This window comes from Schistocerca nitens, chromosome 8 (assembly GCF_023898315.1).
Source record: "Schistocerca nitens isolate TAMUIC-IGC-003100 chromosome 8, iqSchNite1.1, whole genome shotgun sequence".
Taxonomy (NCBI): Eukaryota; Metazoa; Arthropoda; class Insecta; order Orthoptera; family Acrididae; genus Schistocerca; species Schistocerca nitens.
In genome coordinates, this window is record NC_064621.1 from 396884222 (window position 1) to 396899828 (window position 15607).

Consider the following 15607-nt stretch of genomic DNA (forward strand, 5'->3'; position numbering starts at 1 on the left):
CCAGTTCATATCACCATCCAGCTACGAACCCCCCACCCCACTGAATCATTCCTTGGTCACCTTTAACACCAATTTGGTCTCACCATCCTTCCTCAAGTCCCCTCCTGAGAACACTAACCTCTCAACAGAAGAAAGGACAGCTATTCATAATCCCAACATAGATGGTGATCTAACCATCCTCTCTGCATACAAAGGCTCCACCGCTGCCATGATGAATTGCAGTGGGTACCTGACAGAAGGCTTCCCCCTGCAAAATCCTCCATAATGGTACCATCACAGAACTACAACTTAACCTCCAATGCTTTGGTCCATCCCAGAACCTCTCCCCTGAGTCCATCTCCCTCTTCACCCTAACAACATTCCACACACACACACACACACACACACACACACACACACACACACACACACACACACGCACGCACGCACGCACCTTCTACATGCTACCCAAAATCAACAAACCCAATAATCCTGGATGCCTCATGGTAGCTGGTTAATGTGCTCCTACCAAAAGAATTTCAGCTCTTGTTAACCAACACCTCCAGTCAATTGAATAAAGTGCAGCCTCCCACATGATCTGGACTCAGGGCCAAGACACCCTATCCTCATTCCGCCATGACCTCGACACCTTCTCTTCCGCCTGCTTCGCATGGTCTTCCTCAACCCAACGTGCCTCCTTTCTGGACGTTGGCCTCCACCTCTCTGATGACTCCATCCATACCTTTGCCCATATTAAACCCTAGCTGCATTTTGACAGCTGTCACCCCTTCCACACCAAAAAGTCACTCCCGTATGGCCTGGCCACCAGAGGACAAAAAATGTTGGAATTATGTGAACAATATTCTCCACCAGTGCCTTATCTATCATAGTACATGGAAATGAGGGACATCCTCCCACCATGTCTAGAGTGGCATTCTATCACCCACCCAACTGACATAGCTTCCTAGCCAATCCCTATACCCCACTCCAAACCCCTTCCCACAAGGGTCATATTCTTATGGAAGACCCCGTGCAAGATCCGTTCATTCCAACCCTCACCATCATCACTTCCTACTCCAGTCCTGCCACAGACTTACCCTATCCCATCAGAGCGGGCCACATGTGAAAGCAAGCATGTCATATACCAACTCTTCTGCAATCACTGCACAGTGTTTTGTGTCTGTATGACAACAAACCAACTGTCCACCAGAATGAATGGCCACTGCCAAACTATGGCCAACAACTAACATGATCACCCTGCAGCATAACATGCAGCTGGACACAACATACTAGAGATAATGGCTGCTTTGCAACCAGTGCCACCTGGATCCTCCCCTCCACCATTACTTTTTCTGAACTATGCTAATGGGAATCACCCTCACAACACATCATTCGCTCCTGCAACCTTCGTGGCCAAAACCTCCACTACCCCACTGTCCCCACGCAATCCATTCAACAGTTTCCCTTTCTTCTGTCCTGTCATCCCCTTCTAATTCACACGTTCATGTCACCTGCATTGTGTGCTACATTGTTACATACTCCGATACCAGTGTATCACAAACCTGCTGACTCCCTCCACACTGTGAGCTACCCATCTCCAAACCCTCTTCCTACCTCCCATCTCCCTCTCCTTCTCCCTCTTTGCCTCCTGAATGAAACAATCTCTACTCCACCCCACCCCAGTACATCTGCCAAAATTCAATCCCGGCATTGTGCGCCCAGCCAGTACCATGTAGGGGTGCAGGTGTGTGTGTGTGTGTGTGTGTGTGTGTGTGTGTGTGTGTGTGTGGCTTTCTTGGCAACATGTAAAAATAAATAAATTATTGCAGATGAACTTTACTGATCTCAGTATTAAAAGTAGACATATTTTTGTAGCATTGTGTGCGTGCTGTGGATGATGAAACCTTCCAACGTATGGTGGAACGTCAGTATGAACAGCTGCGCAAGGAACGCATGAAGACGGAAGAGGCACCTCCAACTGCTGAAAGCACAACAGAAGATTCTCAGCCTAAACCTGAGGTAAATAATTGCTTTTAATTACGTGAAATAATTTTGCATTTTGAGTTGCAGTGCAAATTGTTGCATATTCTGTTTGCTAGTTGTCTTGTTTCGCTTTTGTTCTGAATTGCATCAGTTTATAATTTCTGTAGCTTCCATTTTCACAGTGTAGCATATAAAATACACACAATAATAATTTTTAATCTAGACAAATTTTGTGTGTAACTACTACCTTCAATGTCAGACATTGCTTGTTAAAGATGACATTGCCCAGAGCTGCAGTTTTATACTTCATGTTTTAGTGCATACCACAATGTTATGCATTTCACACCATATATTTCATTGATCTACCTGCACAGATTTCATGAATTGTTTTCTCTATCACTCTTAATTTTCTGCCATTTAAACTATTTTACTCGCGAAGATGTGAATTCAAATTTTTAAAAAGTTCAGGCATAAAGTAGTATTGAAAATAACACTATTGTGAAAAAGATAGTTTGCTACTCACCAGATAGAGAAGGCTTTGAGTTCTGGACAAGCACAATGAAAAAACCACTAAATATTTAAGCTTCTGGCCAAAAGGCCTTCTTTGGAAATAGAAACGCGCACACATTCACAGAACCATGCACAGGCACGGCCACTGCGTCTGGATACTGTGGCCAGACTGCGGGCTCTCTTAGAGTGCGTTTACACCTGTGCACCTTACAGCTAGTCACCGTGTGACTGTGCTTGCCCCACGTGCAAGTAAAGGCACGGGTTTATGTTCATGCCTCTTTCTCAACATGTGCATGCAAGTGGTACCATTCACACCTGTGTTTACACTGGGTGCCTCATCATCTGTGTGGAGCAAGCTAGCCATACAGCTAGCCGCAAGGCACACAGGTGTAAGCACACCTTTACTGTACCCCTCTTGCTGTACCCCAGTTATTGTAAGCTGTGTGCATGCTTTAGTAAGAACCATTATCTCCAACACTGGAAAATTGCACATTATAAAGAACTTTGAATTACGTTGTTTTTAAATTTATTGTTGCACCCATATAGTATGGGGAGGGGTGGGGGATGACTTGCCCCACCAATTTGTTTAGGCTGTTGTACAGCATCAGATGCCCCTCGGGCAACAAAGCACAAAGGTTAGCCTCCGTGATCACAAATAACTAATAGTTGATGGGGATATTCATAATAACTGAGTGTGACAAAATATAATGATACGTATAATGAGAGAAGGAAATAGTGAGAATCTGCCAGAATTCTACTTTCTTAATGGCATGTGTGTGGTTTCTAAATCTGATGAATGATGTGGTGAGTAGGATGTCATCCTACCATTTCTGATAGTTGTGCATTGTTTGACTATTAACAAAGAATGGCCGTTATTACTGCTCAACAGTAGATTGGCTGTACTATATCATGTCTGTTTAGAAGTGTGGTAGTGTATCATAACCTGTGGGCCTTGTATCCTGATCTAGCCATTCCAATTTATATCTTCAAAAATTGCTTTAAATGAATCTGGGGTAATGTCAGTGAGGTTTTCGATTTCCCTTGTTGCTAAAACTGTTGAGTCCTCAACGTCAATTGTGGGGCCCTGCCCACTTGTCGCATATAGGGTGCCTAAGGGATGCTGCATTCTTGGAATGCTATACAGTTCAAGCAAATAACATTAGTAGTTTTATTTCAATAAAGCAGACAGACAATACTTAACTTTGAAATAACAAGGGTCTCACAAGCGACGAGTGACATGCAAACAGAAATGTTCTCCCATGTAGACAACGCCCCAACAAGTAGTGGATATGGATCACTGATAACTGTTCTCGTAGTGCTCTGCTAGGCTGTGCTAATACTCTGCGAATACTATCCACTAATATCTGGCCAAGGCTGGCAGGAACGGTGCTTGTATTCACTTCCGCTAGATGCTGCTCCTGGTCAGCGCGCTATTGGCTGACAGCTTGTCTCCGCTTTCTATGGTCTTGCGTTCTTAATCTTCATTCCGGCACTCGTGGTTATGCCAGAACAAAAACTCGGCTAGAATTTTGCACAAAAGTTTTGCTGAAATTCTGTGTAAATGAAGAATATGTTGGAGGGGCGGGGGAGTAAGATACGATGTTCGTGAATGTGGTGTCACATTTCTTGCTTCTAAGTAAATTTGTTAATGACACTGAGAGCTTTTTTATTTCAGTTACAGATCCTGAATATTTGACTTTAATAGTGACAAAAGAATAAAGATCAAAGAGGGCATGTGTATATGAAAATACACCATTACTGTCTCAAACTTGTTTTTTCATTTGTAAGAAACAATTTTACATGTAGTTATTATTATAGTTAATCAGTGAATGTTCATCAGCATTACTCTGAAACTTAAAGAGAGTTACATTTTTGGAAACTGCTCACAGCATTTTGAATATTTGCAGTTGACAATGCTCTGAAACCTTTCTTTAATTACATTATTATCACAACCTTGAATTAGTGACAGGATCAGGACATTGTCTAAACATAAGTTAACACACATAGTGGAATCCAAAAGTGTGCTAATCTTGTGTTTTTATCATTTGTAAGTCATTTATCCTTTTAAGAAAGAAATTATCTCAAGTAGTCCAATTTTATTTTTCCAAAGAGACGAACTTTTATTTTAAAGTATAGAAATAGAAGTCAAATCTCTGGTACTTCAGTATCATTCATATGGATGCAACATAGATTATTCACTTATGTAACTGATTTAAGAGCACCACCTTTATAGTTTTGTTAGTATTATGTGCTGCATCATTATTGAATTCTTAGTATTTGGCTGGATGCATCTTACTTTTTATGATTTATTTTCAACGTGCTGTGCTACATGTTTCTGTTGTGACTCTGTCAGTCATCTTACTCCCAGCCCCAGATGGTTTAAGACTTTCTTTCCAGTGCTGAGTTTAGTACTTTTCTTGATTCTGTCTCTTAGTCTCATATGCTGTGTAAAGCATGTCACATAATTTTGCTTTTACTTCATTTTTCTGGTCTCTAGTCCGAAGAAATTTTGTGCACAAATCAATATATTAGTGATTTTGAAGAGAGTCTAAAGTAACATTAGTTTTATTGCTGTCATGTTGTAGCCAATGGATGTGCAGCCGAGCAATGAACCTGAACAACAGCAGCAAACAACACAGCCGCCACAACCACCACCACAACTGCCGCCACAGCAGCAGCAGCAGCAACCATTGCCACAGCAGCAGCAAACGTTGCCACAACAACAGCTGCAACAGCCACAGCTGCCACCACAACCCCAGCAGCAGCAGCAACCTCAGGCACAACAACAACAACAACAACATCCGCCACTGCAATTACAATCTCAGTTGCAACAGCAGATGCAGCATCCTCAACAGCAGCACATTCTTCAACAGCAGCAACAGTTGCAGCAGCAACAGCAGCCAGCACCGCAACAAACTGAACCTGGTCCTATGGCACCAACAAAGTTGCCCTCTGAAATTACTCAATCCCCAGCACTTCCCTCTGTACCACCACCACCTCGTAAAGTATCGACACCACCAACAGTAGGTTTACCACCGGCAATTGCAGCCCAGCAGCATACACCCCACATGCCTGCCAGTCATCCAGCAGGTCAGCCAGGGCTGCCTCCCCCTCATCAACAACCTGGAGGACCACCTGGACCACCATATCAAGGTTATCCTCCACCACCACCAGGACCAGCTGGTAATCCAAATGCACCACAGACAGTGCCAGTACCACCTCGCCCACCACACACTCACACTGGTTATCCCCCATACCCTCAGCAGCAACCTGCTTATCAGCCATACACTCAGTATCCTCCACATCCTCATACATATTATCCTCCTTATCAATACCATATACCTCCGAGACACTATCATCCTCAACAGCATCCAGATGTGGCATCACACCAGGTACAAAACATTTAATATTATTTTCTGTCATAAACATTGAATATCTTGGAGGAGTAAATAGTCTCCCTAAAATACTGCATACAGTGCAGCATTAATTCAACTGATGTATGTGTGACATAATAATGTTTGGCATAAACAGCAGATTCTTTATTTTATTATTATGTAGGGCCATAAATAATTGCAGATTAAGCTGCACACAGCCAGAGTAAAGGGTAATGGTGCACTCTATGCTAAGTATCTTTATATTCTCATTTCAATATACTTCAACACTACACGGAGAGCCTTTTATTTTGCAGTTGGCAGGATCTGTTTTTGTACTCTCATCATATAAAATTTGGTAACTTTTTATAATGTAATGATTACGGAATACCATTCATAAACCTCGTGATCTCGGTAGCAACAATTCCACTACTACCACCATCGCAACAACAACCACCACCACCGCCATAATTGACAATAGGTATTTAAAGTATACACACCTTCCATGTCGCATAAAAACATATACATGTTGTATTTTCTTCACTGTCACAAAATGTGAATTAATAAGAAGTGAACAGGTGTAAAAACTATTAGTAATAAACATCTTGTATATTTTCAATCTGTTTCTTTTTATTTCCTATTTATTAATTCTTTCAGGGCACTTTCAAATCCTTCTCATTTTAGACTATTATTATTATTATTATTATTATTATTATTATTATTTTTAATATATACTCAGTTTACTTCCTCCCTACATGTATTGAGGGGCAGTAATGTAATTTTTTTTCTACCTTTTATAGCTTTGAAAATGTGCCTCTTTTTAAGTTTTCTCTGTAAAACATTTTGGGTTCAAAATATTTAGTATAAGTTTTGATTCTGTAGGATCGACTGCCCCATTTGTATGTGTTGTTTGTTTTTGCGAATGTTACTTCTTCTGAACTGCAAAGAAAAACGAAGTAAATAAATTTATTGCTCTTTGTTTATAGACACTATCAGCAAAAAACAACAGTTGAGATAGATTCTGCCATTTTGTAGATGGCACTATGGTGACATGACCCAACAAAATGCACTAAAATTATATATGAAATAATTGCCCACAAAAGAATCACTTAAATTTTTTTCCAGCCTTAATCACGTTATAAATGAAACATTTTGCAGTAGCGAATGGTTCCTGTGCCTGTTGCTTCTCCCTCATATTAACTGCTTATTGAGCAAAGGAACTGAAGTGAAGAGCTGTATTTTAAAGTCGAGATAACCCAGAAAGAAGTGTGTCACATAATCAAAACACACTTCTTCCCCTTCCGACCAGGTATCAAAGTTTCATTGAGTGGTTGCAAATGTGTTTTTGCAATGTTTCTGTTTCCCTGGTGGTGCATCTCAAAATTAAAAAGACTTTTTCCTGAAACCATAACAATATCTTTAAAAAAAACTGCTTTCTCCCTAATTGTGCATGATTATTCATCAGCAACATTTTTGATTGAAAAGTTTTAAAACGAGGCCATTTCGACCAGATTTCAAGAATACTACAGGAGCAGACTATCACATTTTTTGTGACACTTTTGCCACCAGAAAACGTCAAATAAGACTGAACAGGAGAGTGGTGGCTTGTAGTAATTTTACACAATAATAGAGGAATGAACATTTTAGCAATATAAAAAATATTTAAACTCTTATAGCTAATAAATATGAGGTATGTGAGAAAAGTAATGATACAGACAGCACTGCGAGTGATCTGGCGACACTGTGTTCATCACTTCCAGATGCTCAGTCCATGTTTCAGCTCCATACAGCCATTACAAGATTTTTGAGAGTGCCATCAGTGAAATTGTGTTTTTGTTGTGTGTTAAAAAATGGAACATTGGAATTTAGAACAACGTTGTGCAATCAAGTTTTGTATTATACTTGTTGAAAAGTTAAAACTAGCATAAGGTGCACATTCCTTATCAAGAGCACAAGTTTTTCACTGGCACATGTCTCCTTTGAAAGGCCGAGAACACCTTGAAGATGAACCTCATTCAGAGAGACCTTCAACTTCAAAAACCAACGAAAATGTCAGATATGTGCATGCTCCTGCTGTTTAACAATAAGGATGATGGTTGTTAGAAACATGTCCTTGGAAGGCTCAGAAAAGGGTGAATTGAGTGAGATCAGATGTTGCAGATAAGTGGAGGCTGCATCATGACAATGACACTTCCACCAAGGAATTTCTGACCTCAAAAGGCATTCCTGTTGCTGCACAGCCGCCCTAGTCACCTGATCTGAGTTCTTGTGACTTTTTCCTCCCTTAAATCAAAAAATGTCTCAAAAGGGTGTCATTTTGGGACTCTGGAGAGTATTCAAAACAACATGACTGACATGTAAAGGCCAGATCAGTTGAAGCCCTTCAGTGCTGCTACCAAGTGGAAACGATGACTGAAAAGGAACTACTTTCAAGGGACAATATTGTTGTTTGAAAAAAATAGAAACTTTGATAGATAAAAAATCGGTCTCGTTACTTTTCTTGCACACCTTGCAAATACAACTATTAAAGGAAGCTTTCACTACTCCCAAGTGTGTATATAAGGTATTGTGGTTTCACCTTAGTACATTGATTAGCCCCGTGTTGTTAAAGGATGAAGGAGGGGAATCATAATCTGATCAGTTATGAAGTATTCATTTGGCTTTCAAAGCTAATCACAACTTATCTTAGTGAACGTCATTCTGCACAGGAAGTGATGAAAATAATTGTAGGAAAAATTATCTATATATGTTGCAAAATAACTGTATAACTATTCATTTTGTAACTTTGTTAACAAGTCCTAACTCTGTTCTAAACTACTGCAGGTGACACGTACACAGTGTTTTATGTAACTGTGTGTGTCTCTCTTCTTATTGTTACTGTTGTTAGGTAGGGGGCCTACCTTATACATCACACAGTTCAACACAGCCATTATTTGGCGTTATATTGTTTCCAGGTTAATCTCAATTTCCTTCTAATCTTTTTTTGGCTCTATATAATTAATCAAAGTTGTTACTTTCCTACTTGTAAGGCTTTTAAGAAATTGTGCTTGTGATGTTGTTATTGGACTCACAAGCTTAAACTTTAAAATGCCAACCATAAAAAACAGTAGCTTTATTTATTGCTTGATCTGTAGCTTCTCGCAGAAATAAAGCAATCACTATGTTTTATTTCACTCTAGATGAGCCAATAGATGAAAGATGTGTAAAATATGTGAAAGATTAAAACTAAATAACCAAATTGAAGTTTCAGGCAGGATGCTAAGGTAACCAAAGTGAATTTAAAAAATTACAACAAACATGTTATTCATTTTAGATATGACAGAAACTCTTGGTTCTTGTATGTCTTTCTATGTCAAGAGTGATCTGGAATACAATCCTGGCTCTGATTTACATTTTCACCCTATTGAAACAACAGTGCAAAGTTTGGTTGGAAAGGGGGAGGGGATAATTTGGTAACTAGATAATGTGTATCCCTTCCTTATTCTACTGATGAACACTGCACAGAATGGAATCGTTTATGGATCCCAGATACTTTAACATTACAAAAAGTGGAATGTGGGGAAAGCATACTGAGGGAGGGAAGATCTGTCCAGACTGTTTTCTGATAATACTAGAATATTTTAAAATGACCTTGCATGTGATGCACAGTTCCTTCTTTTTATTGCCTCCGTTTGTTATTGACATATGCTTGTTTTTTTAATGACTATTTTGTTTCAAACATATGCTCTCACCATGAATTACACAGGTATTATTTAAATCTCTGAACTTATTTTGACTTACCAAGGTGGCAATACTCATAAATGTATTGTAGGTATGTCCTATCGTAGATAATTTACAGACCCCCAATATAATCAGACAAATGCTCCTTTGGTTTTTGCCTTTCCAAGGCAGCAGTATTAGGGCCATGTTTTGCACTTCACACAAAAATGTCTGACTATTGTTATCATTTCAAGTCTTATGTAACTCATTTTGTGGTCAAACAGTAGGTCTGTGCACAATAAATTGCATTTGTACTTTTTTGGCACTAGAGATTACTGCGAGTTACTATTTGTCTTACATTGCTCCATGGTGAAAACAAGCGGTAGCCTTTAACTATAAAGCAGTATTTTCCCAGAAGTATGAAACAAACTACATTTTTTATCATGACACTACCAGATAATACTTTTTCATGGATAAAAATACTAACGAAGGTGATGCAAATATTTTACCGTGCTCATACACTACTGGCCATTAAAATTGCTAAACCGAGAAGAAATGCAGATGACAAACGGGTATTCATTGGACAAATATATTATACTGGATCTGACATGTGATTTGGGTGCTTAGATCGTGAGAAATCAGTACCCAGAACAACCACCTCTGGCCGTAATAAGGACCTTGATACGCGTAGGCATTGAATCAAACAGAGCTTGGATGGCGTATACAGGTACAGCTGCCCATGCAGTTTCAAGCCAATACTACAGTTCATCAAGAGTAGTGACTGGCATATTGTGACGAGCCAGTTGCTCAGCCACCATTAACCAGACATTTTCAGTTGGTGAGAGATCTGGAGAATGTGCTGGCCAGGGCAGCAGTCGAACATTTTCTGTATCCAGAAAGGCCCGTACAGGACCTGCAACATGAGGTCGTTCATTATCCTTCTGAAATGGAGGGTTTCACAGGGATAGAATGAAGGGTAGAGCCACGGGTCGTAACACATCTGAAATGTAACGTCCACTGTTCAAAGTGCCGTCAATGCGAACAAGAGGTGACAGAGATGTGTAACCAGTGGCACCCCCTACCATCACGCCAGGTGATACGCCAGTATGGCGATGACGAATACACGCTTCCAATGTACGTTCACCATGATGTCACCAAACACAGATGCGACCATTATGATGCTGTAAACAGAACCTGTATTCATCCGAAAAAATGACGTTTTGCCATTCGTGCACCCAGGTTTGTCGTTGAGTACACCATCGCAGTTGCTCCGGTCTGTGATGCAACGTCAAGGGTAACCGCAGCCATGGTCTCCGAGCTGATAGTCCATGCTGCTGCAAACGTCGTCGAACTGTTCGTGCAGATGGTTGTTGTCTTGCAAACGTCCCCATCTGTTGACTCAGGGATCGATCCGTGACCTTACGATTCGTTACAGCCATGCGGATAAGAGCCTGTAATCTCGACTGCTAGTGATACGAGGCCGTTGGGATCCAGCACGGCGTTCCATATTACCCTCCTGAACCCCACCTATTCCATATTCTGCTAACAGTCATTGGATCTTGACCAACGCGAGCAGCAGTGTCGGGATACGATAAACCGCAATTGCGATAGGCTACAATCCGACCTTTATCAATGTCGTAAACATGATGGTACACATTTTTCCTCCTTACACGAGGCATCACAACGTTTCACCAGGCAACGCCGGTCAACTGCTGTTTGTGTATGAGAAATCGGTTGGAAACTTTCCTCATGGCAGCACGTTGTAGGTGTCGCCACCAGTGCCAACCTTGTGTGAATGCTCTGAAAAGCTAATCATTTGCCTATCTCAGCATCTTCTTCTTGTTGGTTAAATTTCATGTCTGTAGCACGTCATCTTCATGGTGTAGCAATTTTAATGGTCAGTAGTGTAGTATCATATCTCTGTTTTCTATAGTCCATTTGGTTTCTGTATAAAATGGGAAAAACTATAATTTGCTTCTCGTTGGTGTGTGTGTTCCCAAAATATTGAATGTATTTTCAAAGAGCTGGGAGTTGCGTTTTAGCAGGAAATGTAGCATCACACAATATCCAGTTTAGTGAAGAAAAGAATGTCTTCTTGTGGTCCCCCCCCCCCCCCCCCCCCCTTGCTAAAATTCATCTGAATATACTTTTGGCAAATCATTGTGTGTATAGCTTTGCACACAAATGAAAACTCATTTTTCTTTCAAAAATTACTCTGTCTCATTTACAGGCTGTAAATAGTTGTCCCACCATATTATTATTATTATTATTATTATTTATTATTATTTATTATTATTATTATTATTATTATTATTATTATTCACCTTATAGTTGTCAATTAATTTAGTTTTGTACCAGTTTCAGTTGTTGTTGGAACACTTTGTGGAAGTCTGACAGATTTTGTAAGTTTTGTGCATTTAATTAATGTCGACATGTTTATGTGATAAAATACCACAAGCTTTTTTTTTCCCCACGAGGCGTAAATACAATAAAATTACAAGTAAATAATACTTATTGCTGAATATACAGATGTATCAAATTAATGACATCCATCTTACAACTGTCTCAAGGGATGATCTGTTACAGCTTGGACATTAACTCCAGTCTAAAGAGATGGACATCCACTTGGTTAGGTATAAAATACCTAAAATGGCATATTATAGATGCTATAAATTGAAGACATAACTGTAATAACTTTTGAATTTCTTTTCATGGCCCTTTATTAAGAAGCTCTATTTCATTACCAAAATGGGCTGTTAGCTACTTTTCCGTTTGGAGTTTAACATACTGTTTTCTTTGCTATATCAGACACACACGTCACCAGTTGTACTCCTTAGCAACATTGGTATATGTGCATGAAGTCAGAACATGCCTTGGTGATATGAACAGTTCAGTCTAGAGATTGAAATATGAAATTTGAATATGTCATAGATATGTTTGTTTTCTATTTTATTCAAGAAATTATGCTCTGCATAAATAGATAAATAGTAAAATTTTTCCACAATCGGTTGCTAGCATTGGCGTATGCAACGTCCTTAAATTGTAATGGTCAGTGTGTGTTGTACTACATCAAATTTTCTTATATATGGTTCTTTGATCAGCAACTGCTCTAAAAAAGTTGGCAACCTCTTTTTTAAAAGAGGAAGTAGTGTCTATCCTCTGATAACACTCAGATGCCCTGTTAATTTCCAGTGTAAGCAATGGCCCAGTGACCTGTGTTAAGAAGCAATCTGTTAATGACAAAAACCCTTTAGAGGCACACAGTGGAGAAGTATTTTGTACACATATAATTGCGTACTATCAGCATTATTTCTTCATTCAGAAATATTTACCCTGATAATTGATAGGCTCATACGTATAATAATTTCAAGAAATATTTAGACACATGTTCTCTTTTGTTAGTATGTAGATTTATTTTCCTTTGGGACATATTAAAAATGGAATGAACCAATTGTCATATTCTCTTCTAAATTTGATGGCAAATCATTTTTACTGCTCAACACCCTGACTGACTTACTGGATACCTCATCTGCTTTCACTATTCAGATGATATTGTAAGACCCTTAGTTGCAAAACTGTGATTTACCTTTTGTAATTGATTGTCAAAACTAGCTCGGCTGCAAAGAGTAATAAGTGCAGTATATGCAGTCAATATTTCTGCATTTTCAGATTTCGTCCTCCAGTTGGGTGCTTGTTGTTTTCTTACAGGGTGTTGATCCAAGTGTTAGTTATTCACCAATGGCTGAGGTTGACCGGCCTCCCATGGATGATGCTAATATCGATCGTGGAGCATCAGTGGAGCAGTCTGCTGATGGTAACATTCAGATTTGAGGAAATTTAAAGATGTTATCATTTAATGCTTCATTTTTGTACTCTTAATAGGCATGCATTTGACACTGCTTTGTATTATTATATTTCTTTTACTTTTACGTATTGTAATGCTTTTTCTGAAACAATGCTTTATAATTACGACACTGCTAAAAAGAAGTAATAATCTTAATATTTACCAGTAAACTTTGTGCACTTGTTTGAACCTTAATGGGATTCTTGTTAGTTGTCATTTCCTCTTTATTGACAGTGTGATGTGGAATACTTAAATACAAAGACAGGCTAAAAAAATGAATTTTTTCAAATTTTGATGTTGTCTGAAAAGTTTTCCTCCAACAATCTCAAAGGTTTTTGAAAATCATTGCAGTTACATGGATAAAAATTTTTCAGATAATAACAAATATGATTTGCTGTAATTAAGGATAATAATAATGGTGCGCGCGCGCGCACACACACACACACACACACACACACACACACACACAAATAATATTATTCCATATCATTGAGTGTTGACAATGGCACAGCACATTGCTGAACAAATGCTCAAGGTAATAACTGCAATTGATTGTAGATGTTTTTGCCCTGCAGATCATTGTCCTTATACCCTGTAAAAATAAAATACTGTGCAAGCAATGGCGTCCTCCTTATTAAGAAAACCACGGCTATTGGATATAAAATGCCTTTCAGTTTATATTCTGAGATTCAAAATACAATATTTGTTCTTTGTAGTACACTTACACGCACATAAATTTGTTAACAAGTATCTTACGTTGCAAAGATGCTTTTGTATGTGTGTGCATGACTGTGAAAAGAGCCAAACATTATTTTGCATGAAAGACTACTGAAAGCTTTGATGTATTGTACAGTATTTACAAGGAAACAACATTTAAGAAAATGTTTTCATATTTTATGAAAGAATAACGTCTGTTGAAACTGAGCAACAAAGATCTACACACATTTAAAGATGGAATTATTTTATCTTTGCTTTGATAGTAATAGAACAGTAATGCTTGCAGTATGTTAGCCTTTAGGAAGTAATTCCTCCTTGGTAGCTAATGTTGTATATTGAAATTAAACTGTAATGATATGAAAATCCCACTTGCCAGCTTCATGCAGAGATCTAATCTTTGATTGTTACTATGCTTTGTGGCTAGTGTAAGGTGGTGTTACAAGGAATGTGCATGGTCCTCATCCAGGCATTATCAAAGTTGAGCATGCTTGTAAGGAAGAGAAATTAATTGCATAAACAAAGAAATTTTGCTGTTTCAGATACTGTTGTAATGAAAGGAATGCCAAGTGACATTGACCATGCTTCTGATAAGAATAAAGATGGAGACTGAGCTAGGAAGGCTGTTGTATTAACAACAATTCACAGATTTCAAAATGAGTATCAATGTATTAAATAAAGGTTTGCTGCTTTAACACAAAGATAGTTCTCTGTGTTTTATCTACATATATCTATTTGTTACTGAGATCTGATGTATGAATGATAATTAACTATAAGAGTGGTCATTTAGTTATCATATTCTCACATGAGAGAAGAGAGATGGACATTTTTGTGAGATTTGTTGTGTGTGTATCTTGTAGATGTAATACAAAAGCAAATAATATTGATGTATTATACATGAACTTAAGGGCTACACTATGTCAGCTCATACAAATAAAATAGAACAAGGAAAATAAATTTATCTCAACAAATTCCATCTTGATAAAGTTCTGTGCATGTATCAGAATTGACAATTATACCAGTAGTGAAAGTAGGTGTTATTGATTTTCGGCTGATGAACTGCCAAAAACTTGACTTTAGTTTCTGATATTTATTCCATGGTCCATGAATGAATGTGGTCTTAGAAAGCTAGTTAGCAGCACACACATTTATTTAAATCCACTGGACACCTTAAGTACTGATGCAGATTTCAAGAAAAAAAAGAATATTTCTGATGTAAAGCACAATAATGAATATGTGGTATTAAATCTGCATTGTTTACTGTTATTGTTACTCTTTTTTAACAATTGTATAATTGTGTATTTTAGTTATTTTCTGCTGTGACATCACAATGATGGTTTCAAATCTCACCAACAAAATTTGCCACAGGCAAGAGGTCAGCTTTCTGCTTCTGTATAATGGCACACAAGAAATCGTTCCACGTTAGGGTACTCATCAAGGGATTTTTGTTGTGTGAGGTGACCAATATTTATGAGAATATGTTTACAGATGTAAAGATCTCTGAGCA

The 15607-nt window shown here is 38.5% G+C and overlaps 1 protein-coding gene across 5 annotated transcripts in view; it reads left to right on the plus strand.

The window, feature by feature from the left end:
- Positions 1-14805, plus strand: part of LOC126198437 (uncharacterized) — a 111798-nt gene extending 96993 nt beyond the window's left edge. For 4 of the 5 annotated variants that reach the window (XM_049934752.1, XM_049934751.1, XM_049934753.1 and 1 more), the window contains 4 exons: positions 1855-1998; positions 5058-5864; positions 13251-13356; positions 14643-14805. In XM_049934752.1, the coding sequence (XP_049790709.1) occupies positions 1855-1998; positions 5058-5864; positions 13251-13356; positions 14643-14713 (1128 nt within the window). In that variant the 3' untranslated portion in view covers positions 14714-14805. The remainder of the gene's footprint in view (positions 1-1854; positions 1999-5057; positions 5865-13250; positions 13357-14642) is intronic. The other variant, XM_049934755.1, reaches the window with a different exon arrangement.
- The last annotated feature ends 802 nt before the right edge of the window (positions 14806-15607 follow it).